The 26,175-nt window shown below is 42.3% G+C and overlaps 1 protein-coding gene across 1 annotated transcript in view; it reads left to right on the top strand.

Annotated features, from left to right (window-relative positions):
- Positions 1-25,934, top strand: part of mst1rb (macrophage stimulating 1 receptor b) — a 120,426-nt gene extending 94,492 nt beyond the window's left edge. Inside the window, exons 12-21 of the mRNA XM_067998479.1 lie at positions 81-224; positions 1,414-1,570; positions 6,137-6,229; positions 8,077-8,286; positions 9,692-9,772; positions 11,449-11,630; positions 13,256-13,365; positions 14,388-14,553; positions 18,339-18,475; positions 20,354-25,934. Of these exons, the coding sequence (XP_067854580.1) occupies positions 81-224; positions 1,414-1,570; positions 6,137-6,229; positions 8,077-8,286; positions 9,692-9,772; positions 11,449-11,630; positions 13,256-13,365; positions 14,388-14,553; positions 18,339-18,475; positions 20,354-20,561 (1,488 nt within the window). The 3' untranslated portion in view covers positions 20,562-25,934. The remainder of the gene's footprint in view (positions 1-80; positions 225-1,413; positions 1,571-6,136; positions 6,230-8,076; positions 8,287-9,691; positions 9,773-11,448; positions 11,631-13,255; positions 13,366-14,387; positions 14,554-18,338; positions 18,476-20,353) is intronic.
- Positions 25,935-26,175: the final 241 nt, after the last annotated feature.

Raw genomic sequence — 26,175 nt, 5'->3', positions numbered from 1 at the left:
GAGGAGATTGAAATGTAAACTGTTTGTGTTTGTCTGGCAACTTCCTTTTAACATGATTTTCTTTTCTTCTATGGAGACAGCACGTAAAGTTGCTTCAGTTAAAGGACTGCTTGAATGTGACTCTTACTGTGGGAGACGTGAACTGTGATGCTAAAATACTGGTGCAAGAAATCACCTGCAGGATCCAAACTGAACTGATTCCCAGCGAAGGGCTTCCAGTCAAGGTTTACAAATTGAATTATGTAACCCCCCCCCCCCCCCCCATGGGGAAATATTTTCTGCTAACTGTTTCTGTAGCAAAATGTTAAGCACCTTCTTTATAGACACGTTGATGATTTTGGTTTAAAAAGGCCACAGAGGAAATCCAGGCCTCGTGTCGCTTAAGTGCGATGTCATGATGTGTTTGGTGCTCTGACACGCTGTGGTGCACCTCTGATGATTTCTCCATGTAATTTCTTCAAGACCCCATTCACTCTGTTATAGTAAACAATTTTACAACACCAAGTTATAGTCCAGCAATTTTATTTTAAATTCAATTTTATTTTAAACTCTGTTATAGGAGGGAGCTGAGCAGAGGTCAGGTTCCTTCTCTGCCCCCCTCCACCACCCCCCCTTCTTCAGAGGTGAAGCAAGGAAAGTCGAAGGGTGAGATGATGTCGGGCACCTCGTAGCAGCTGGTACTGCAGCTTTATGGGAAGCAGGCCACTCGCCTGCCCTCTTGCCAAGATGTGTCTTGACAAAACAGTCCTAAAAATGATGTAGCTTGAGCTTAGTTGGTACAATCTACTCATACTTCAAAGTAATTTTATCTAAGTTATCTGATAATTCAATTTATGTATATCACTATGTTATTTACATCGATTGATTCAAGTTATTGGACATTCAAACTTATTTTTTAACCCAAGAAAATGACTTTCAATTACCAGGAGTAGACTAAATCCTATCATTTCTATACTTGGGTAATGGAGTCCAATTTAAGAGTATGAGGAGAAACCTATGATGAAAACTCATCTCTCTCGTACCAAACTTCCCAACAACCAAACTTGGAGAGTGATTAGAATGTGGAACATGGAATAGCTGAGGCGAATAGCATAGATACATTTAAGGGGAAGCTAGATAACTACATGAGGGAGAAAGGAATAGAAGGATATGCTGATAGAGTTAGATGAAGTAGGGTGGGAGGAGGCCAAAGGGCCTGTTTCTGCGCTGTAAATTCTATGTAATTCTATGCAACATAGAATTTTGAACTACCCTGATGTTTTCTTTGTTGCTACGTTTCCTGACAGATTGTTCCAGACGTTTCGGGTCAGATATTCCAACTATTCATAGCTAGTGGGTGGAAAATCTAGCCCTTATAATTATCTGTCAAGACTCAATTTGATCTTATTGTTCTTTTCTCATTTGTACCCTTAGCTCTGGGTGAATAATGTGGAATACTTCATTGGGTATGTCATCTATGTCGACGAAAGTCTCAATACAATTGTGGGAATTATCATTGGCACCATTGTGTTTTTGCTGGCGGCAGTAATTTTGATTGTTGTGCTGGTGATATACAAGAAGAAAAGTAAAGGTAACTCTGCTTCTTTTTCCCTTTTTCTAACAGTACTAACTCATGCTGGATTACAGTTCCAGGTTTACCGGCCAACCTTCAGTACCCCCGCCAATATGCTGGGGGAGGGGGGTAAGGGGCTATTTGCTAGCAGTTTGGTAAGGGGGGATGGGGGGCAGAAGAAGGAATAAAAGTTCCAAGGTGGCAAAGAGGTGACCTCATTTCATATCATCAGAGGACCTTCCCTGTAACATTATAAAAGCAGCTTAACTGTAAAATCATAAAGTTCCTCAGCTGTTTGACCATTCTTTATGTGTGAGTCTAGATAGAGTGCTGACAAACTATTAGACAAGATGGCATCACAAGTTAAGCCAAGTCCTCTTCTGATAGCCACACACATGTGTCTTCCAGCAAGGGTTATTAGATAAAGATTGGGAACAGCAACTCTGGCTAGTTACCTATTTTTTGAAATTCCCTCCCTAGTCCTGGGGCACGAAAGCTGATTGAACACTGATTGCAGCACCCGTAGTGTCCGCTTTGGCTGAGATTAGCTAACTCAGTACAGATCAGTAATGAAACTTACAACGTTCTGGAGTGCATGGCACAGTGCTACACTGGGCAGTGTCTCCACAAATAGTGGGAGCTTTCGTTCCTGTTTTAAATGGTTGAAGCTGAACCACATACAGATGATGTGAAAGATCTAATTACATGTAATTGGAGAGGTTGACCTATTGTGTGATTGACGGTCGGATGTGTAGCAGTTTACATCAACTGTGCTCACTAAAATTTAAGGTCTATACCCTTTCAAAAGCATTAATTTTGCTCATTGGTGCAGTAGGTTGTGCATTGGTGGGACACTGGTTTCGTGCCTCTGTTTAGTACAGAACAGTGTCAGCTTTGCCATTGGCGAGGTGCTCAGTATGATTTCAGTAATCCTCCTTGAGGAGAAAGGGGGTTTAAGTGCACAACTCATGCTATGTCTGTTCTCTTTCTTGACCTCGCTACCAATTGTTGCACAGTGTGGGGAACCTAATGGAAGACGGGATAAAATTAACTTTATTCCTCCAATCCTGGCCCTTTGCACATCCCTGATTTGTCTCGCTTCACCGTTGGCGGCCATGCCTTCAGCTGCCTAGGCCCCAAGCTCTGAAATTCCCTACATAAATCTCTCCGCCTCTCCACCTCTCCCTCTTCCTTTAAGATGCTCCTTAAAACCTACCTCTTTGGCCAAGCCTTTGGTCACCTGTCCTAATATCATCTTAGGCAGCTTGGTGTCAAATTCTGTTTGATAACGCTACTGTGAAGTGCCTTGGGACATTTTACTACGTTAATGTAGTAAAATGTCCCATATAAATGAAAGTTGTTGCTTATTATTTTACAGTTAAACTGTTTTTATAATGTTACAGGCAAGCACCTGTGATGACATAAAGTAAGATCACCTCTTTTCCACCCTGGGATTTTTTATTTATTCATTCCCCTGGCTCCATTTCCAAACTGCTAGGCAATAATCTCTTTCCCCCTCCCCTCCCCCTGCCTATTGCTTGTTTTGACATTTCTTCTGTGGATAGACTGGTGAAATGGACAGACACATGGCAGATGAAATTTAACGCAGAGAATTGTGAAGTGATGCATTTTGGTAGGAAGAATGAGGAGGGGCAATATAAATTAAATGGTACAATATTAAAGGGGGTGCAGGAACAGAGAGAAATCTTTGAAGGTGGCAGCACAAGTTGAGAAGGCTGTTTAAAAAGCATATGGGGTCCTAGAAACATAGACATAGAAACATAGAACATAGGAGCAGGAGTAGGCCATTCGGCTCTTTGAGCATGTTCCACCATTCGATATGATCATGGCTGATCCTCTAACTCAATACCATATTCCCGCTCTTTCCCCATACCCCTTGATGCCTTCGGTGTCTAGAAATCTATCTATCTCCTCCTTAAATATATTCAGTGATTTGGCCTCCACAGCCTTCTGTGGTAGAGAATTCCACAGGTTCACCACCCTCTGAGTGAAGAAATTTCCCCTCATCTCAGTCCTAAATGTCCTACCCCGTATCCTGAGGCTGTGACCCCTCGTTCTGGATGCCCCCAGCCAGGGGAAACATCCTCCCTGCATCCAGTCTGTCTAGCCCTGTCAGAATTTTATATGTTTCAATGAGATCCCCTCTCATTCTTCTAAACTCTAGTGAATACAGGCCTAGTCGACCCAATCTCTCCTCATACGACAATCCTGCCATCCCGGGAATCAGTCTGGTGAACCTTCGCTGCACTCCCTCTATGGCAAGTATATCCTTTCTTTGGTAAGGACCTGAGCTTTATTAATAGAGGCATAGAGTACAAAAGCAAGGAAGTTATGCTAAACCTTTATAAAACACTAGTTAGGCCTCAGTTGGAGTATTGTGCTCAATTTTGGGCACCACACTTTTGGAAGGATGTCAAGGCCTTAGCGAGGGTGCAGAAGAGATTTACTAGACTGGTACCAGGGATGAGGAACTTCAATTATGTGGAGAGACTGGAGAAGCTGGGGTTGTTCTCCTTAGAACAGAGAAGGTTAAGGGGAAATTTGATAGAGGTGTTCAAGATCATGAACGGTTTTGATAGAGTAAATAAGGAGAAACCGTTTCCAGTGGCAGAAGGGTCTGTAACCAGAAGACACGGATTTAAGGTGATCGGCAAAAGAGCCAGAGGCGACATGAGGAAACATTTTTTTACGCAGCGAGTTGTAATGATCTGGAATGAACTGCCTGAAAGGGTGGTGAAAGCAGATTCAATAGTAACTTTCAAAAGGGAATTGGATAAAGACTTGAAGGGAAAAATTTTTACAGGGCTATGGGAAAAGAGCAGGGGAGTGGGACTAATTGGATAACTCTTTCAAAGAGCCAGCAAAGGCACAATGGGCCGAATGGCCTCTTCCTGTACTGTACCTACTGTGATACTATGATATTATTCGAAGAAGAGGAGGAAATTCTCCACATGTCCTGGCCAACATTCCTCCTGCAAACAATACCGCCAAAAACAGATTGGCTGGTTGTACATCTCATTGCTGCTTATGGGGTCTTACTGTGTGTAAAATGGCTGCCACGTTTGCCTACATAACAACATTAAGGGTTACGGAACCAAGAGGGGATGGAGTTAAGTTACACATCAGCCATGATCTAATTGAATGGCAGCACAGGCTCATGTGGCTGAATGGCCCATTCCTATTCCTACGTTCTTTCCTATGTAACAATCACTCCACTTCAAATAATTCATTGGCTGTGAAGCACTTTGGGGTATCCTGAAGACGTAAAAGGTGCTCCATAAATGCAAGCTCTTTTTCTTCCTTTATTCTTAGAGTCATAGAGTCATAGATTTATACAGCACGGATAGAGGCCCTTCGGCCCATCGTGTCCGCGCCGGCCATCAAGCCCTGTCTAATCTAATCCCATATTCCAGCATTTGGTCCGTAGCCTTGTATGCTATGGCATTTCAAGTGCTCATCCAAATGCTTCTTGAATGTTGTGAGGGTTCCTGCCTCCACAACCCTTTCAGGCAGTGAGTTCCAGACTCCAACCACCCTCTGGGTGAAAAAGTTCTTTCTCAAATCCCCTCTAAACCTCCCGCCTTTTACCTTGAATCTATGCCCCCTTGTTATAGAACCCTCAACGAAGGGAAAAAGCTCCTTAGTATCCATCCTATCTGTGCCCCTCATAATTTTGTACACCTCAATCATGTCCCCCCATAGCCTCCTCTGCTCCAAGGAAAACAAACCCAATCTTCCCAGTCTCTCATCATAGCTGAAGCGCTCCAGCCCTGGCAACATCCTGGTGAATCTCCTCTGCACCCTCTCCAAAGCGATCACATCCTTCCTGTAGTGTGGCGACCAGAACTGCACACAGTACTCCAGCTGTGGCCTAACCAGTGTTTTATACAGCTCCATCATAACCTCCTTGCTCTTATATTCTATGCCTCGGCTAATAAAGGCAAGTATCCCATATGCCTTCTTTACCACCTTATCTACCTGTTCCGCCGCCTTCAGGGATCTGTGAACTTGCACACCAAGATCACTCTGACCCTCTGTCTTGCCTAGGGTCCTCCCATTCATTGTGTATTCCCTTGCCTTGTTAGTCCCTCCAAAGTGCATTTGTCTTCTCAAATTTTGTTGTTAAGCCACTGTTATGCTTCTGCTTGTTTGGGTCAGATTCCGGTGCACTGGCATCTGTCATCCAGCTCTTGGTGTTTACACAATTCAATCTGGCTCGCTTATCCTGGCGTTAGACTCATAGACCATGTTTTTCCTGGTTCTACGATTATGCTGCTGGGTTAAGGAAGTTGGATTTACTGGGCGGCAGCTTATGACCCCAGTCTCCTTGGATCGAACCTAATCATCAGTACTAAAGTAGCTTTTTCCCGCCTTTCAGCAATTTTCAATGTACAATAGATGCAATATATTATATCCATTGACTGAAAACTAACCACCCCTTGATATACACATATCATTGCTACTTCCATTGACTAATTATGATCCACTGTGTTTGTTTATAGTAAGAGTTTAATATGGTGACTCAAGAAGCCAGCTGACAAAAATTATACTCTTATTTTTCAGAGCATGCAGATTTAATGAGCCGTTTGGAGGCTTCAGTTAATATGATATCTCTCAGTGCAGTACCACCTGCTCCCTCTGATTACAGGAATTCGCGTAAGTCCCAGTATGAAGTTAGTTTCCGATCCCATAAAAGGAGCTGTTTGTTCTTAATTTGCAATTTTATTTTTAAATTCCTTCATAAATGCAATGTGGCCTCATTCTTCAAAGTAGGACAGCATTTTTAAATTGTCAATCTAAATTTAAGGACTCGATCCTCCTCCTCCTCCTCGGTCAGGTTTGAATCTAATTAGCACATCTCACTCTATCATGTGCTTGGTGGGGGTGGGAGTCAGATGGGCAGTAACTCATGGTTGTAACCTGTTCGGTCCACCCACTTGCAAAACAACAGCCCTGTTGAAGTAGCAGGAGTGGTATCTATTCATAATTCATATATATTTTTAATAATCTTTTTATGTTGTACATTTTATTTGGAAGAACCATGATACCAGTAATAAGGTGTATTGCAGTGCTAACTAAAAGGCTTTGTGTTTTGGGTGATTATTGCACTTGGGTCACACTTTTTCCCACCCTAATTTTCTCCCATCCTCTCCTGAACACACTGGCGCACATTTTCCAGTCATTGCACTTGGGCATATTGGATCACCTGGACACAGTGCATTGAGAAAGATTGGGCGGGGAAGATCGCAGGCCGACAATAGAGCCCTTTGCACTTTCCAACCATTTAATTGGGCAGGATCCCCTTCTGGGGGTGCGATCCTCCATGCCCGTTTTTCCTCCAATCACCACACCCAGCCAAGGAGCACTGACAGGAAAATTGGTGGGGGTACGATTCCACAAATACCGGCAGTCCTCTGGCACCTCGCCCATTGCCCATTCTTCATGGGAAAGACTATGTAATGAGAGTCCTCTTGGGACACATAAGAAGCAGACAATCGAAATGTCCTTAAATTTTCACACTGCATTAAAGTCTGGAACAAAGCGGAACTCCAATTAACCCCAGTTATACTCAGTGCACCAACAAATTCAGCCCTTCTGCAAAAAAAAAGGCGCGTTTTTGCTTTGTCGGCACACTGAGTACATTAGTTTGATTTTTACAAGGTTTAAATCCTGGAGTTTCCAATCCATGCTCATCGGTAGCAAGGCTCTGTTCCAGGAGTGAAGCATTGCGCAATTACCCACTAAATGAAATACATTGGGTTGGGATAGTTAGTGACTCTGGCTTATAGGCAAGTTTTCTTGGCTTGAATGATATTTCTGAATTGATGTATTTGTTGAAAATTAAGAATTTTTTCCATAGTGTGCTTTTTCCATTCCTACGTAGGCCCCTATGGAAAACTCCCAGCGAGCATTTTTTAAAAAACAACTGAAGCGGCACAGAAGCAGGAATGTTTTGCATTCCATTTTTTTTTGTGTAATCTATCTTCACATGGTACTATTTTGAAGAAGAGCAGGGGAGTTCTCCCTGGTGTCCTGGCCGATATTTATCCCTCAATCAGTATCACTTTTTAAAAAAAAAAACAGGTTAACTGGTCATTATCTCATTGCTGTTTGTGGGACCTTGCTGTGCGCAAATTGGCTGCCACGTTTCCTATATTACTTCAGTAACTACACTTCAAAAGTACTTCATTGGCTGTAAAGCGCTTTGGGACATCCTGAGGTTGTGAAAAGCACTATATAAATGCAAGTCTTTTTCCCTTTCTTATGCAAATTTACGAACGCAGAATGGAACCGCACGGAACTCTCCCTTCACTCCGGTTGTAACGATCACCATCTTATACACTGAAACTAACACCATGGGAGATGTAGTATATCTGGCAGAGCTACAGAGAATTCCGGCAGCATGTCCTAGCAATTGCTCATTTGCTAATCTTTAGGAAATAATAAAGCAAAGAATTACTTGCCTTGTTTTAAAATTTTAACATAAATATTTGTTTGGCTAGGCTTCTTTTCCACCCCAACGTCTGGATCAAGTGGAATCACGTTTAGGGGTGCTGCTTATAAAGGCAGCGCTGATGGTTCAGTGGCCCCGTTACTAAGTCCTCGAGAAATCACAACAGAGATCCTGCGGCCCGAGCTACTAGAAGAAGTGAAAGATGTTCTGATCCCAAGCGAATGTTTAACTGCATACATGGACCAGGTGATTGGCAAAGGTTAGTATGTGCCCAATCATTAACTTACTCATGGAAATGGTTTGGCACTTTTCCATATTGCACTGTATGGCAGGGCATAAAATTGCAACTTTTTTCCCCCTCTCTGACGTCTGTGCAGGTCCTAATGCAAATCAGTTTAGATCACTCTTAATATGGCTGCATGCATATATATTCTGTCTCTCTATAAGTCGGGTATGTGTGCGCTCCCTGTGTGTATAACTTTATTTTCTGTGCATGGTTTTGAGTCCTGCTTTTTTATATTAACAGTTATAAAGGAAAAACCCTGAGGTTAATTTTGACTTTGGATGACAGTGTAAAACGGGTGATATCGGATCAGCCGCCCATTATACATCTCTCCTGATGTCTCATTTAACTCTGATGATGTTCTACACCCAAGTTAACCTGTCTTTTCTCTGAACACATGCTGATGGACCTACTGTGTATTTCTAGTATTCTCTACTTTTATCTTGCATTTAAATATTGTTTTAAAAATTGTAAATTAAAGTTTTATTTCTTCCTCATACAGCTTACTTTTAAGTTTCTTCTGAACCATAAATTGGTATTTGTCAAAGAGATTTTTTCAGACCAAAAGCTTTTGTATTACTTCTATTTTTTTTAGTTACTATTTTACCTGAATAACAGACAACCAACTCAGTTCAGTATAAAGAGACCTTGCACCAGACTTTATTGTTTGTGAACTAAAGAATAGAGCAACCAAGAAAAAAGTACAAGTTGCAAGCTCCAAGTCATCGCTATTAGAATAGAAATTTCTGGGCAAGTATTACCTTGAAAGAGACAATGGTGATGTGGAGGTGGCCCAGACCTAAACATTTATTGGGGGAGAAATTAGTTTTCTTTATCAAAAATGTAACTTGCCCTGCTGTAATGGTAATTTATAAGTTGATGCCATGGAGCCATGACCTAACCAATGAGTGCCTATTCTTTTTAGGGAAGGTGGAAGAGATAGATAAAGTCACTTCAGGGTTGACTTCAAGGTGACGTGCCTTGCAGTGGAACCAAGTCCTGCTCTGTGCTAGTAAGCTGCAGAGATGTTGGTCAATTAAACGCCAGCAGAATCCATTAGCACAGTTGGGAGTCTGCAAGACTTGACACTAATCTACTTGCACCTAGGTTCTCTGAGCTTAAGTGAGTGGGGTGTAGCTGTGGGGAGAGAGTGTGAACTCCATACCAGGCAAACAGAAACTCCTCTCATTTGAATTTCACAGTAGGATGAAGGGTTTTTGTGCATGGTAAACTCCCCAGCTGGCCACAAAATTACCAGAAAAGTTAAATAGAATTTTGTTTTATTGAAAAATCTAGGTGGAGAGCCAGAATGCACTAATTTTAGTAAAGATTTCAAATGCAATGAAAAAAAAATTAAAGTAATGATTATCTCTCTTTACAGGACATTTTGGTAGCGTTTACCATGGGCTGTACAGAGGCCAGAACAAGAAAGAAATTCATTGTGCTGTGAAGTCTTTGAATAGTACGTACAAGGATGCCATTGGCACACTGCCACTGTTTTATGGATGTTTTTAATCCCTTGGTACTAACTTAATTATTTTTTGGAAACTCTCTCCTGTTCCCCTAATTTAGCTCTCCTTGCATCATGCACCATTTCACATCCAAGAGGTCAGCCATTTGACCTGCTTCGTGGCCCTTGACACATCTACACTGTAATCTGGCTGTTGAGTTAAGCAAGTGTGGTCCAAGATGAGCAAACCTTTTTTTCTATTCAATCTCTTTCTTTCCCCCACTCCCATCTATTTGTTCATTCATGTGGAGAAATGCCTAGTCTCCCTTTACAATCCCCCATCTCCCCCCAGCACGTCCTAGATGGGCAATTCACCTAACATCTACATAATTGCACTTTTGCACAATTACAATCAGTTCCAAACAATGCTTGCTTTGCCCCCCTCTTAAACCTCCCTCGCCTGAGCCCAGTGACATTAAGCCCAATTACAGCACCCCCACTGTCATCATACTTGAGCTGCCTCGCTTTGCACAGACCAGGGATTGAATATGGGATTCTTGGTCTTATGGTTCAGTACCATCCTACGTGGGTTGAGTTTTTTTTAAAAGAAGTCATTAGTTTACAAAAATACATCCTCAGAGTAATGAGGATCAGTGTTAAGATAGTCACCTCCCCCCCCCCCCCTCCCCTTCCATCACCCACATTTTAAAATTTTCTCTTCCCTCACTTATCCCTACATCTCCTGATAATTACATTCCATTCTCTGACCAAGGCGGTAGGGAAGAAACCTACAATGAGGTCTCTACAAATGCCACTCTTGAGCAAGCCACCAGAAAGTGCACAAGAATAGAGATTGTCTCTCATTCCAATTTCCCCTCTCCCCAATGGTCTGACTGAGACTGGGAACTGGAACGGTCTGTTGAGGTGATGGCTCCAAAATTCTTGGGGTTGGAGAAGGGATAAATCCCATTTCTGCTGGAGGTACCTGAGATATGGGACAAAACCGAGCTCTGCTGGGAATTATCTCCTTTTAGACCATTCGGGGGGAGGGGTGTTGTGGATGGATCTACCACCTGACCCTATCCAACGTCCAGGAGGTGTGACTGGGAGAGTTCCTGGGCTTCCCTTGGAAGTTCCCCCCTTTGTACCCTTGACAATCTAGCATGAGTTCTGTTGAGGCCTTCTGAAGGTCCCAAATCTTTACTAAAATAAAATAGTTGATCCCAGAAGGAATTGAGAACCTTCTCTAGTTGGAGTGGATCCAGTGGAAGACGAAGACTTTTAAGAATATTTTTTTCTCATCAGCCTATTTGGACCTTGGGCAGACCTGTTCCATCTTAGAATGGTTAATCAGCTCTAGCCAGGGTGGCTGCCACTGATGCACCCTTGCAGGGGCTGACAGCCCACCCTGGCTATGTAAATGACCCAGCCCTGCGATTTGGGACTGGGTCTCGAGCCTTGGCTGAGATTTCCGCTCCACTGCACTTACACTTAGCCCCAGGAATTTCCAGGCCAAAGTGCACAAGTCTCAGTCCAACTCTTAGCAACCAAAAACACTGTGCAAAAGCCTCTTCCCCACCCCCCCACCACCCCTCCCCCCCCCCGCCCCCGGAAAAAAAATTACAAAATAAAATTGCAGTCTGCTGTATACTGCATATTCATACTTATGTGTTGTGGTATTTCAATAGGAATTTCAGATGTTGCTGAGGTGGAGCAGTTTTTGAAAGAAGGTCTTATCATGAAGGATTTCCACCATGAAAATGTTCTGTCTTTGCTGGGAATTTTCCTTCCTAAGGAAGGCTTGCCATTGGTAATATTACCATACATGAAGCATGGTGATCTCCGCCATTTTATCCGTCAAGAGCAGCGAGTAAGTAATGACTAATTAAACTGCAGTGACATAAACTGACAGGAGGAACAGGGTGATGCAGTGGGTTAGCACACTGTCCTTTCATTTTCAGGACCTCGATTTGAGACACGGGGTAATTTTAACTTTTGTCGACAGAGCAAAACAGTCAATATTGGATTGGCCGCCCCATTGACTTCAATGTATAATGGGCGGCCAATCCAATATCGACCATTTTGCAATATCAATAAAAGTTAAAATCCCCCCTCCAACCCCTGCTGACTCCTGCCCAAAGATGTCCCAACTGAAGTTGATTTTGCTAATCTCCACCCATTCCTCGCCCCCCACCTTCTGCCCTCTGTCCCTTACATTCTTGTGGAAGTGAGAGAGGTTATGATCTATTTAGGGTGGCACGCCTGAGCTAGTCTTAAGCTCATCTTGTGAAAAATTAAGAGTATGATTTAATGAGCTGTCGGTCTGTATCATTTAACTATCAACCTTGCAAACTGAATTGTCTCTGTCTTCCTACATCTCTTCCCAACTTCAAACACCACCTTGAAATCTGCCTCTTTGATCACATCTTGTGTCAACTACCCTAATTGCTTTCTCAATACTAGCTCAGCGTCTAATTTTCCCCCTTGCGAATTGCGGTAGTGTGTTGTGGGCGCAAGTTGTTACCGCCACTGCCATCGATGAGGCACAGATGATGAGGTTCCAACACACCGTACCCAGCTAATAGTTTCCGTTAAATATCACTTTCAATGACTATGCCACAGAGTGGTAGAATGCAGCATTGAAAATTCAGCTTCTGATCTTTGCTATGCTGCATGGGGAGGCCAGTCACTTTCTATAAATTTGAAAAAGTATCAATCAAGTGTGTTGCTGTCTATAAAAAAAAACCCGGCTGTTGAGACTTTGATGACTTAGAAACGGCACAGCTCAGGTCTTAAAATTTAGAATTTATTGATTCTCTTGTACTTTGTAACCTCCTCCAGTCCTACAACCCTCTGAGATCAATGCACTCCTCCAATTCTGGCCTCTTGCGCATCCCTGATTTTCTTCGCTCCACCGTTGGCAGCCGTGCCTTCAGCTGCCTAGGCCCTAAGCTCTGGAATTCCCTCCCTAAACCTCTCCGCCTCTCTACCTCTCTCTCCTCCTTTAAGACGCTCCTTAAAACCTACCTCTTTGACCAAGCTTTTGTTCACCTGTCCTAATATCTCCTTATGTGGCCCGGTGTCAAATTTTGTTTGATAATCGCTCCTGTGAAGCGCCTTGGAACATTTTACTATGTTAAAGACACTATATAAATGCAAGTGGTTGTTGTTGTTGTAACAAACTCCCAATCATCTGTTAAGTTATCATCATTATTCCTTTGTATTGATCTTTTTTTTTGTTTTTTTTAATTTAGACTTTTTGTAAAGTTTGTTTTACAATAATGTACTTTTTCTCACCACTCCACTGAGCCCCTGATCTAAACACAATCAAAGGGAAAATTGATGAAACTCATCCCAGGACAGTACCACACACTTCCTAATTGCCAGCTTGGATTGGCATTGATGGAGGACTAGAGACAGGTGCTCTGTCTCCAGTAATTCTATCAAGTGTTGATTCTGATTGCAAGTGTTTGTATTTTCCCCCTTCATGTACAGAATCCAACAGTGAAAGACTTAATAGGCTTCAGCCTACAGGTTGCCAAGGGAATGGAATACCTCGCACTAATGAAATTTGTTCATAGAGACCTTGCAGCGAGAAACTGCATGTAAGTACATTGGTATTTAAAGTAAATTATAATGCTGAAAAAATATTGTACTATGTGTGGGGTGGGAGGTACTGAGTTATTTACAATTTGTTTTGAAGTCCGCCTTCCTTAGCCTCTCTCGCCTACCCTCTCTGTGTTCCCTCCCATGGATAAAGTCAGCAAAATAATTTCACTGAGAATAAAACACTCGACTTTGCATCTTTCCCCGCCCCCCCCCCCCCCCACCAAAAAAAGAACTGAGTGCTTCCTTGATGGACTAATCAGTAAAGGCAAGAACAAATCCAAACAAAGCAGAAGATTCTCGGTCTGTATTGAATTAGCTGATCTTGTTGAGGTATCAATTTGGGTGCCCCCAGTTGACCTCAGGATCACCATCCACGTGAGGGGGAAACATCAGCTGCCGATTGCCGTTGGAAAATACATATGCCTGGACATGGGAAGAGGACAAAATCGGGCTCAACTATGTTGTCTTCCATGATTGAATAGTCTACCAACACTGCTCTCTAGGCTTACGTGTGAAGAATGGCCCCTTGAGCATGGTACCAGAGGCCAGCCAGAAACCAAACTTTCAGCAAGCATCATGGCTTTAGGAGTCGAAGAGAGAAAATTAGGGGGAGTAAAAAAGAACGAGTGCTCCTTCAAAAGAAATTTCACTTTTGGATGTGCGAGTAACATCAGTTAATTGGTCCGTGGTTAGAAACTGGGTTAAAAGGCTGTTTATAGTCTGTTGGGGACAGGACTCTGAAGATCATAAAGTCAAGTTATATATAAGAGCAATCGATAATGTGATTTTTCAGCATCAAATATTTGAGTATGAGTATTGGATAAGTTTCCTGGTCTGCCAATCACTCTCAAACGAGATAACTTGGCAAAGAAAAGTAAGGGTTAATCTTTTTTTTGAAAAGAGATACTGATGGGAAGTTCCTCTCTTAAAGTACTAGCTACTGAAATTGCACTTTAAGATTTCCTGTTTATTGAGCAGATCCACTCCGTTGACGTGTGTTTTTCTTCGAATGCTTTAGGCTGGGTGAGTCATATGTAGTGAAGGTGGCAGACTTTGGGATGGCACGAGATGTTTTGGATAAAGAGTATTACAGCATTCAAGACCATAGGAAAGCCAAGTTACCTGTGAAATGGATGGCACTCGAAAGTCTGCAGACCCAAAAATTCACAACTAAATCTGATGTGGTAGGTTGCCTATGTTCTATTGGGCACTTCTGTCATGTATTGCCAGCCTACTTCATAGAATAACATGGCTGTGTGTAGTTGCGCATAAAACCTTTTATTTTCTCTCTTCCTTGGGTCTCTCGTCACCAACTGGTGATACGGTGAATGCATGCTGCCATACTTCCACCAGTACTATGTGTGAGTGAATGGCTGGCCCTCCACTTGGTGCCTCCCTAGGATTAAAAAACTGAGATTACCAATGTGCTGTGTAGGGTACCAGAGGTGTGAATCCAAGTGCGATCATCGTGATGGAGGAAAGTGCTAGACACATGAGCCTGAGGTCCACGTGTCCTCCAAACAACTCAAATTCATCCCTGACCATGCTTTATATTGTACAGTGTGTTGCTGTCTACCTCTCGTAAGGTATCTCTGTGTCGCACACTATCCTCCAGTTGAAGGGGTGGGCAGATGAGCCCCCTCCAGGTCTCTTCATCTAGGAACGTTGCAACAATGATTCCCTAGAGAGTGGGAAGAAGAGAATGATAGCCTCTATGACTCTACTTTCTCCCCCTCTGCCTGCCAGGCATGTAGTACACTCCAGCAACTCATGGCCAGCACCACCGATGCTTTACATCGAATTACATTGAAACTACAGCACAGAAGCAGGCCATTCGGCCCATCTGGTCTATGCCAACATTTATGCTCCACATGAGCCCTTCTCCCTCCCTACTTCATCTAACCCTAACAGGATACCCTTCTATTCCTTTCTCCCCCATGTGCTTATCTAGCTTCCCCTTAAATGCATCTATGCTATTCACCACAACTACTCTTTGTGGTAGCACGTTCCACATTCTTACCACTCTGTGGGTAAAGAAGTTTCTCCTGAATTCCCTTATTGGATTTATTAGCGACTATTTTATATTTATGACCTCTAATTTTGGACTCCCCCCACAAATGGAAACATTTTCTCCACGTCTCCCTATCAAAGCCTATTGTTTATCTTAACGACCTCTATCACGTCACCCCTCAGCCTTCTCCTTTCCAGAGAAGAGTCCCAGCCTGTTCAGCCTTTCCTGATAAGGATATCCTCTCATTTCTGGTATCATCCTTGTGAATCTTTTTTGCACCCTCTCCAATGCCTCTGTATCCTTTTTATAATATTCGAGACCAGAACTGTTCACAGTGCTCCAAGTGTGGTCGAACAAGGTTCTATACAAGTTTAACATAACTTCTTTGCTTTTCAATTCTCTCTGTCCAGAAATGAACTCTTGTGCTTGATTTGCCTTTTTACGGCCTTATTAACCTGCTTCGCTGCTTTTAGTGATTTGTGTATCTGTACCCCCAGATCCCTCTGCTCCTCTTTCCCGTTTAGACTCTTATTATCTAAGCAATATGTGGCCTCATTCTTCCTACCAAAATGCACCACCCCACACTTAGCTATATTAAAATTCATTTGCAAATTACACGCTCATTCTGCAAGTTTATTAATGTCCTCCAAGCGCTTTGGGACATTTTACTATGTTAGAGGCACATATAAATGCAAGTTGTATTATTGTTGTTGTAGTCAACCTCCCTAAGTTTGATTAGTTGTTCAATTATCTCCCCCTTTTCTATCTTAAATGTTTTAATATCTTTTTTGATCTCTTGGTTACCGAATAAGTCAAATCCTATTTTTGTTACATAGGATTGCATGGTTTTTACTGGTGTGTTGAGGATTTCAATTCCAACCATTCTTGCATGAAAACCATAAATCTGTTGCCTTGCTCATTACACAACTGAATGAAAACCTAAATGCACAGTGGGTAATAGGCGTAACCACACACCCACCTACTCTGTGATTATGGTTTGGTCAAAGCACAGCTGCATTTCATAAAAACATGGGAAATCTAGAAGCTGGAAAAACTGTAGGCCCATCTAGTCTGCTTTGTGTTTCTTTACAAGATACTCATCCAATTTGACCTTGAAGAGATCTAAGCTACTTGCCCCTATAACCTCCCTTGGTAAGCTATTCCAAAAAGCATCCAACCTCCCATCTGAAACCAATCCTCTTCAGCTTCATTGAATCATAGAAATTTAAGGCATAGAAGGAGGCCATTCAGCCCATCGTGTCAGTGCTGGCCGAAAAACGGCTATCCAGCCTGATCCCACTTTCCAGCTTGGTCCGTAGCCTTGTAGGTCGCTGCACTTAAAGTGCACATCCAAGCACCGTTTAAATGCGATGAGGGTTTCTGCCTCTACCACCCTTTCAGTCAGCGAGTTCCAGACCCCTACCGCCCTTTGGGTAAAAATATTTCTCTTCAGCTCCTCTCTAATCCTTCTACCAATTACTTTATATCTATGCCCCCTGGTTATTGACCTCTCTGCTAAGGGAAATAAGTCCTTCCTATCCACTCTATCTAGGCCCCTCCATAATTTTATACAACTCAATTAAATCTTCCCCTCAGCCTCCTCTTTTCCAAAGAAAACAACCCCAGCCTACCCAATCTTTTCTCATAGCTAAAATTCTCCAGTCCTGGCAACATCCTTGTAAATCTCCTCTGTACCCTCTCTAGTGCAATCACATCTTTCCTGTAATGTGGTGACTAGAACTGTATGCAGCACTCAAGCTGTGGCCTAACTAGTGTTTTATACAGTTCTAGCATAACCTCCCTGCTCTTATATTCTATGCCTCAGCTAATAAAGGAAAGTATCCCGTGTGCCTTCTTAACTACCTTATCTACCTGTCCTGCTACCTTCAGGGTTCTGTGGACATGCACTCCAAGATCCCTCACTTCCTCTACACCTCTCAGAATCCTCCCATTTATTGTGTATCCCTTGCCTTGTTTGCCCTCCCCAAATGCATTACTTCACACTTCTCCAGATTGAATTTCATTTGCCACTTTTCTGCCCATCTGACCAGACCATTGATATCTTCCTGCGGTCTACAGCTTTCCTCCTCACTATCAACCACATGGCCAATTTTTGTATCATTCGCAAACTTCTTAATCATGCCCCCTACATTTAAGTCTAAATCATCGATCTATACCACAAAAAGCGAGGGACACAGTACTGAGCCCTGCAGAACCCTCTGGAAACAGCCTTCCAGTCAAAAAAACACCCATCGACCATTACCCTTTGCTTCCTGCCACTGAACCAATTTTGGATCCAACTTGCCAATTTCCTTTGGATCCCATGGGCATTTACTTTCCTAACTAGTCTGCCATGTGGGACCTTGTCAAAAGCCTTGCTAAAATCCATGTAGACTACATCAAACACGCCACCCTCATCGACCCTCCTTGTTACCTCTTCAAAAAATTCAATCAAGTTAGTCAGACACGATCTTCCCTTAACAAATCTATGCTGACTGTCCTTGATTAATACTGACCCTCAGAATTGTTTCAAATAATTTGCCCACCACTGATTTATACTTGTGTTCCCTTGTTCTGCTATCTTGCACCAAATCAAATATCCATGACTGAACCTGTACATAAAGCGTTGTGTAAAATTCCATTGTGAACCATTTCAAGTCATCATTAACCTAATTTTCAATTAAAATTAATGGATTTGTAACTGTTAAAATGGCACTCAAAGGGCTTTTACACAAACATGTTAACTGGCACACTACCAGAAGAAATTAAACCCTTTAATGTATTTTTAATTACCTTGTAGAATGTTGGAAGAGTGGCAAAGAGTTAGAGGAAGTGATCAAACCTCATTTATAACATCGACACCCTTGGAAATCCATTGCTATTTATCCAGTGTCATTTTGTGTCATTTCTATTGTCATTTACAGATTTATTGACATCTGTCGATATTGTTCTATTTAGTGGTCCTTTGGAGTGTTGCTGTGGGAGCTGCTAACTCGAGGGGCACCGCCATACCCCGAGATAGATCCTTATGATGTCACGCGATACTTGTTAAAGGGGAGAAGATTGCCTCAGCCAGAATACTGCCCAAATGAGCTGTGAGTGTTTTGCACATGGTGTTTCTTTGTTTTGCTTTAATGTTGAAGGCAGAATTCATCTTCATTCCATTTGTTAATGAAATTTCTAAAATTTCACTCCAATCTTAAATTATGAGATTCAGCCATTCCAAATGGCTCAAACCATTTCTGTAAATGCAAATTATTTAAGTGACTTCGCAAGACTGTACTTTTACTTGATTTTATCGGTCGATGTCCCAGGACAGGATCTCTGTGCTGCCTCATACACTGGGGTTGAGTGGCAGTCTCTGTAGGTGTGCTGGGCCCTGCTGCGCAAAGGGAGACCCAGGCCTAGAAATTGGGTCGTGTAGTGCCCGTTTTTCAGGTGCTACGCGGCCTACTAAGACCATAAAATGGCGGGCAGGAAGCGCGTGCACACTCCCGACTGGAAGTATGCCGCCCGTCATGTTGGGTTAGGACAAACAAGACATGTCCTTTACCCATGGGTGAAGCAGTCATTAGGCCCCGCGTTGACCCCAAACCCACTTAACCTGAGGTCCACTGCAGTGGGCTCTAATGCCACATCATGCCAGCTCTATGACTGAGATCCGAGGCCTAATATCAAGGGCGCCTTGAATATCACCATCCTGGCGCTGGGTAATTACCCGGCACTCCTCCCGAGTGCTCAAAATTGGGCGCCCCTAAATTTCCAGGCCCCAGAGTGCAAACCTGCAGAACCAGCATCACGTATTGAAGAGTTGGAACTAGTGCCTTTGTTCCAGTGGTAAATTTGGCATTGATTTGGCCATCCGGTGCAGCTGACAACCATGACTATGGTGCACCTGCCTTCCTGTAATGCTAAAGCATCTTAGAACTGGGAAACATGAATTGGCAATAGAAATGTAAAGCTGCTTAGGACCATGCTGTTGCCGCTGACTCCTGGTGTACAGGTCTCATGCAGCTGGCAGCTACAACAAAAATAAACTCGCTATGGCCGGCGGCTGAGATGACCCTTTTTTTACTGGGTCTTCCTGGGCACCAGCCGTGGCAAACTTGGCAAGTTTATTTTGGCACTGATGCTGGTTGTGCCAGATATGCATGTTCAGGAGCCAGTGGCACTAGCAGTGCACTAAGTCAATACAAAAGCTGCTTAAGATAAGCAGGAGGAAAGTACAGGACACAACATAGTAGAGCGATCTTGGGATACTGTTGGCTAGCTAGCTATTAACCTCAACACAGTATGCAACAACAATAAAGAAGGCAAACAAGATTTCAGTGTGTGCAGAGCCAGAGAGATAGCACATCAGTCCCAGGGCTTAATCGTGAGCTCGTGCCACAGTACTGCATACAATTCTGGTCACCGTACTACTGCGGGGACCCCAGGCTTCAGAAAGGGTGGGTTTTGCCACCTTTTGCTTAAAGTGCTCCTCTGTGTGGCACATGTATCCCAGTGAATCAGGCTGACTTTCTGACCTTCATCAATCACATATTAATATTGGAATCCAGGCACATTATAATGGTTATCAAGTTTGACACCCATTTGCTTTCATTTCTGCATTTAAAAATTACTATCTGTTCCCACTCGCAAGGCTTTTGTATCAACTACAGATTAATCTGTCAATGCACCGTGGGGAAAGGGAGAGAAAAAGTAAGCACTTTAAACTTTGCCTGCAGCTCTTTAAGTATCTGCAGCAGTGCAGAAAATCCTGCCTCCTAGTCTATGAGCTTCCAGCAGTAGCCTGCTACATGGATGGGAGCTTACATAGAATAATTAATGAACACTGAATTGGGAAGGTTTGGCAGGAACGGTGGTGTGGAAACAGTGGAGTGGATGGTCCATTACGCACCAATCCTAAAGTGCTAGAGTGTAATGTGACCCTCAGGGCGAGCTTTATTTTAATTGCACTCTTTCTTGCGTAGGTTTGATATTATGCTGCGTTGCTGGGATCCAAAGCCCGAGCTGCGTCCAAAATTTACTGAACTTGTCTATGAAATCGAAGAAATTCAATCCATGTTGGACGGAGAGCACTATATCAACTTGCAAGTAACTTATGTGAATTTGGGGAACGGTCAACCTTTCCCTGCGGTGGACACTACTGATGATGAACAAGACCTGGATTCAGACTGATTACATTCTGCTGCTCTTGTTGATAAATCTGTTCAAAACATTGACTTGAATTTCAAGAGAATGTTATTTTTAAACATTCTCATTCTCATAATTAAGTTACTATTTCTCCCTCAGTATTTCCCCTCCTGTAATCTGTTTCTGCTAATTTCTGTGGCCAATGCAATCTGTAGGAAAGGACATTGATCTCCTAAGTTGTTATGACATCTTTGCTACTGAGAGTTTTGTCCAAAAGGAACCAATGGTCCTGTGCACACCCAGACAATAATGATTTTCTTTTTGGTGGAGGAAAGAGGAAGGTTAGTGGCTTTAAGCAAGAAATGTTTATCCTCAGTAATGTAATTTTACCCTGAATTCTGAGCAACAATAAGATCCAATGGTTTGTATAGGCCCCTGCAGTTTTCTGCCACAAGAATCATAGAAAACAAAGTGGCATTGCAGGAAAGACAAGGAACTGTGAAATGACATCCTCAATTAGATGTAGTATTTCTACCTTTGTAAAGGAAACGAATGAGCTGTGGTGAAACCAATTGTGCACACCCGAAGTGCTATGTGACCAAAAACAAAGTTCGATTCAACGACTTTGCTCTCATTAATTTTTCATTTCCAGTGGTTAAATTCAGTTTACCATTCAGTACAAACAATGAGCTATGAACCAGGTACTGCTCCCTTGATGAAACATTTTGTAGTTAATTAAAAAGTTATAAGGTTAAAAATATTGTGCTGCTAATATTGGTAAATGGTACCTGTTTTTGCAACTGGCTGCTGGCTGCTTTTGTTTTTACAGTTGTACTGTGTTAGATATTTATGAAGATTAGACATCTCCACTGTTCGTGCATGCGTAAGAGGCCATTTGCCAGTAAGATTTAACAAAGAAAAATCTAACATTTGCAGTTATTTTACTCTCCCATTTTGCTGGACCCTTACACTGCAATGAATAAGTGGGTGACTAATCTGTCACCATGCCTCTGTTTCTAGCCTCATTTTCTAGTCTTTTCCCCTGTTTGTGAGGAAGCATTTAACTGTTGCTTGCATCTCTGTTCCTCCTTTTCCCCTCCCCCTCCCCGTTCACCTGGATATTAAAAAGCATGAATCTCACCTTTTACTTTTTACGAGCAGACAAGGTTTCAGCAGCAGTTTAAAACTATTTGTGGTGTCTCATCACCTGATGATTCCACGCTTGCATCAAGCATTACCACTTGCAGATTAAAATTAATGGACAGAAAATCACGAGCCGTGCGTCCACAATATCCCACGATCTACTCTGTACAAGAGCCAATCCTGCTGGGAGAAGGGAATTAGCCATTAAAGAGCTGTTAGTTAACTCACCACTCAGTTCCCAGTCAGTTTGAATAATGAACACAGCCATTCAGACCATCAGAGTTAATCCCTGTGGTACCTTAACTCTCCGATTACAGCATCCAGCTACATTTTTGTATGGACTACCCTGTCTGGCAGATTGATCACTCTTTGAGTAAAGAAACATTCCCTAATATCTGTTTTAAATTTACTTCTCTCTTAATTAGCTCGATGTCTCCTGGTCCTACTCTTGCTACCTATTTTAAAGAAATATGAGTTTCTCTTTTCTGTTACATTTATTATATACATCTCAGTAAGGTCCACCATTAACTGCTCCCTCTCTCGATGGTACCATCCAAGCTTCTCTAATTGTTCCTTTTGATTAATCCGCTTTGACTTGGAATCAGTCTTGTAGCTCTTCTCTGCACCCTCCACTGCTTGTGTTTTTGAGCCACGATATATGTTGGATCTATGTTCTCACTTAAGAAAGAAAATTCACAGTAGAATTCAATTCTGCTAAACGTTACATTTTTTTATGCAGCGAGTTGTAATGATCTGGAATGCACTGCCTGAAAGGGTGGTGGGAAACAGATTCAGTAGTAACTTTCAAAAAGGGAATTGGATAAATACTTGAAGGAAAAAAAATTGTAGGGCCATGGGGAAAGAGCAGGTGAGTGGGACTAATTGGATAGCTCTTTCAAGGAGCCAGCACGGACACGATGTGCCGAATGGCCTCCTTCTGTGCTGTACCTACTATGATACTATAACTCGTTTGCCAGGAGATGTTCTGCTTCGTTTAGGATTTTTAAAAACTGCAGGTAAAACTGCTTGATTTGCTAATCTGTGTCTCACAGCCCATTGAATCGTCAGTAAATCGCTCTAAAAAGGCACATAAAATACTGAACTGAAGCCTGTCATTTCTAAGATGTGCTGCTGTCTCCAGATTAAACCTGACAATAAGTTGATTGCACTGGGTTCAGTGTTAGAAATGCAGATAATTGGGCAAGTGCTTTGTATTTAAATGTTCTGCTTGGGTCAAAGAGTTATGTGGAATTGGAGTGAATGAGAAGTAGTTTGAATTATTTGGATTCTAAGCATGGATGAGAATTGTATTTGGAATCAAGTCCATCTTTATCCGGAGTTGATTGAATTAATAACAAAATTGTACAACTAGTGAAAGTCTCCAGTAGTAAAATGTGTACAGGCTATTGCAAAGCACCATTTATTTTTGTACATTTTTTTGTATTTTTAAATTATAATTTTGGCCTTGAAAATTGGCTCTTTGAATAGTAGCACATGAAACTTGTATGAAAATTCTTTACCTGCTGTTTAACAGAGACGCTAACCTGTTTAAAATAAATGGGCCGACTCCTCCGTTAAAATAGTGGATGAAGCATCTAATGTGTGAAGAGTCTAATTTCAAGGCACTTATATCAGAAATGGATTTTGACAAAACAGTACCGTTATTTTGTTTTTTTTCCTCGATGTACAAATTATGGATTTAAAAAGATCTTTGAATACAAACAAACTTCACAACATTTTCCTGTCTGAATCCCTGCCGGCTTGTAAACTGAAGGTTTGTGAAATCATGTTGGCAAGATTCCATGATTTCAAATAACTCCAATAATCTTTGCCTTATTACGGTGTTATTGAAGGTCACACCCTAATTTAGGCCAAACTGTAGATATGAGATTTCAAAGTTGATCTGCACACTGCGTATCAAAACACCATTTTTGCACCTCTGAGACTGTGATCAAACCTGGCCAGACAGAGGGGATGAGGAATTCTGAGGGCTTTAGAGCAGATTGAATCATCTTTTAAATTTCAAAACTAGGCAGAACCGGGTGAATACGAAAGTTTCCAAATTCACCCCCTTTGATTCAGAGCAATTTAGATTCAGCCGCCTGTTGAGGTGAAGATATCGTCGTGGTGGGTGCGTCCATGTATGTGTTTTTCTTCCTTCCCAGACTCTACCAAATATCTCTGTTTTCTTCCATTTCTCATGGTCTTCCTGAGCTAGGCACTACCTGGGTGCAGCCTGGTGACCAGCTGCCAGGTTTCTGCCAGTGTTGCTTTAAGAGATGGTTGAAGGAAAGAGAGATAGAGGGATGTGGGAAACAGGGCGGGTGCTTCAGATTCGGACTACTGCTCATGTGGAGAATAAACACCAACAGGGACGCGTTGAGCTGAATGGCCTGTTCTGTGTTGCGATTTCTTGTAATTCTATGTACGACTCCCCAGGAAGTGCACTAGAGTGTGCCAAGAGAAACACTCCCTTTGATTTACTGCCTTGCTTAGAAAAGCACCCAGTGCCTCTTCAGCCTCTCTCCATTGCACTGTGCTGAAATCAGAAACTTAGCAGTTCTGATGACTGTTGCTATGCAACCGCCCAGACCCCCGTTGCTATGATGTTCAACGTGCAGGGCCACTGCATCATCTGCGGCTTCAGCCTTTGCCGGCACAAAGAGTTGTTGGCTCAGCCCCTAGTTGCATCACAGAAAGCTCTGTAGCCTCCTTCAGCCCTACGGCCCTCTGAGATCTCAGTCCTCCTCCAGTTCTGGCCTCTTGCGCATCCCTGATTTTCATCGCTCCACCATTGGAGGCCGTGCCTTCACCTGCCCAGGCCCTAAGCTCTGGAATTCCCTCCCTAAACCTCTCAGCTTCTCTACCTCTCCTCCTTTTAAGTTGCTCCTTAAAACCTACCTCTTTGACCAAGGTTTTGGTCACCTGTCCCAATATCTCTTCATGCGGCTCGGTGTCGAATGTTGTTAAGTAACTATCAGAAACAGATTCACCAGTGTCCTTTGTAAAATAAAGTTGAGCGCTCTCATGGCAGTTTATAGTGGGTATGAGTCCAAATTGAGCATTAAGTTGCACAGATTTGACAGTATCTCTCCAGAGAGGCCACAAGATACAGAATTTGGGAAAATGAAGTGACACATCAGTACAATAGGGGGTGCTTCTCTTGGGGTTCGAGGTACATTGTTGGAATCATATCAGTGGAGAGGGGTTGAATTGCATGGAAGAATACTAACTGAGCAGTCACTAAGAGGCTAGATAATTGATGGTCACATCTGTTTGTGTGTATACCGAAATAACCAGGGAGCCAGTCATAATGGGTTGTAACAGGCACATGAAATGATTTAGAGTAGGAATATAGACTGGATCCAGCTGTACAAACTAGGCCCAAATGTGAGTTTGTAACTTTTTCAATTATTACAGACGGAAACTGCCACTTTGCATCTAATTAATGTCATCATCTGCTCTAGGGAGTTCATGTTTGATGTTCATGCTGTGCGCAAAGCTTGAAAAAAATGGCACCCTCCAACATGCCTGGAACAAAAGGCCATGGCCTAAAATGAAGGGGTATAGATACAAGATCAAACGTAAGATTTAGAACAGAGAGCAAGAGAATTTTCTTTAGACAGAGAATTGTGAGGATGTGGAATTCACTTCCAGAGTTAGTAACTGAGACAGAAACTATGTCAACATTCAAGATTAGATTGGAGAGGTGGATGAGGATAGAGGGATATGGGAACAGGGCAGGTAAATGTGATTAGGATTATTTGCTTGCATGGAGGGTAGAGGCTGATGTGGACTGGTTGGGCCGAATGGCCTGTTTCCATGTTGTAACTTTTATGTACAGTATTTCTCTGTACATGTTATCCTTTGGGTCAATGAGTATGTGTCACACTTAAAATATAAATAAAATTGGTAAATTATAAACCAAAGGAAAATGACTTCAAAAAGTGGCCTCTGTTCAAGATGACATTGGATGGATTTGACAGTATTTAAAATGCCAAATAAGGTACTATTTTTTGATGAACTTTTATTGAAAGTTTTTGAGTTGCAAATAAAAATGTTGGTGTTGGTGAAATGTATTTACTTAATTCTCAACTTTAGGTTCAGAAATATTTGAGATGATGTGTATATAAAGCAGTGTACCACTATGTGGCAGTGCACCCTGTGACTTAAAAACCATTTTTGAATTAATGTGATTTCATGATTTTTTTTTAAATAACTGTGAACTTAAATAAGATTAATTGTTTAATATTAAAGCTGTTGATTTTGAGTTTATACAGATCTGCTTTTGTTCCTACTTTATGTATTTAAATTGAGAAACTTGGGTAAAGGGTCACGGCTCTGAGTCCGCAGGACAGCACCTGGGCTTGAAAACAACAGGCGAGAGGGCAAAATAAGTCAAGATCAGAGGTTACATGGCACCTTGGGTTTTCAACAGCTCTAAATGGAGGAAGGGAAGGTTGAGTGAAAATTTTCACGGTTTTCAAGTCGCAGGAAAGTGGTAGGAGATGGTACA

The sequence above is a fragment of the Heptranchias perlo genome, chromosome 17, assembly GCF_035084215.1.
Source record: "Heptranchias perlo isolate sHepPer1 chromosome 17, sHepPer1.hap1, whole genome shotgun sequence".
Classification (NCBI taxonomy): Eukaryota; Metazoa; Chordata; class Chondrichthyes; order Hexanchiformes; family Hexanchidae; genus Heptranchias; species Heptranchias perlo.
The sequence above is the reverse complement of the archived record's forward strand: the minus strand, read 5'-3'. Positions and strand labels throughout refer to the sequence as shown.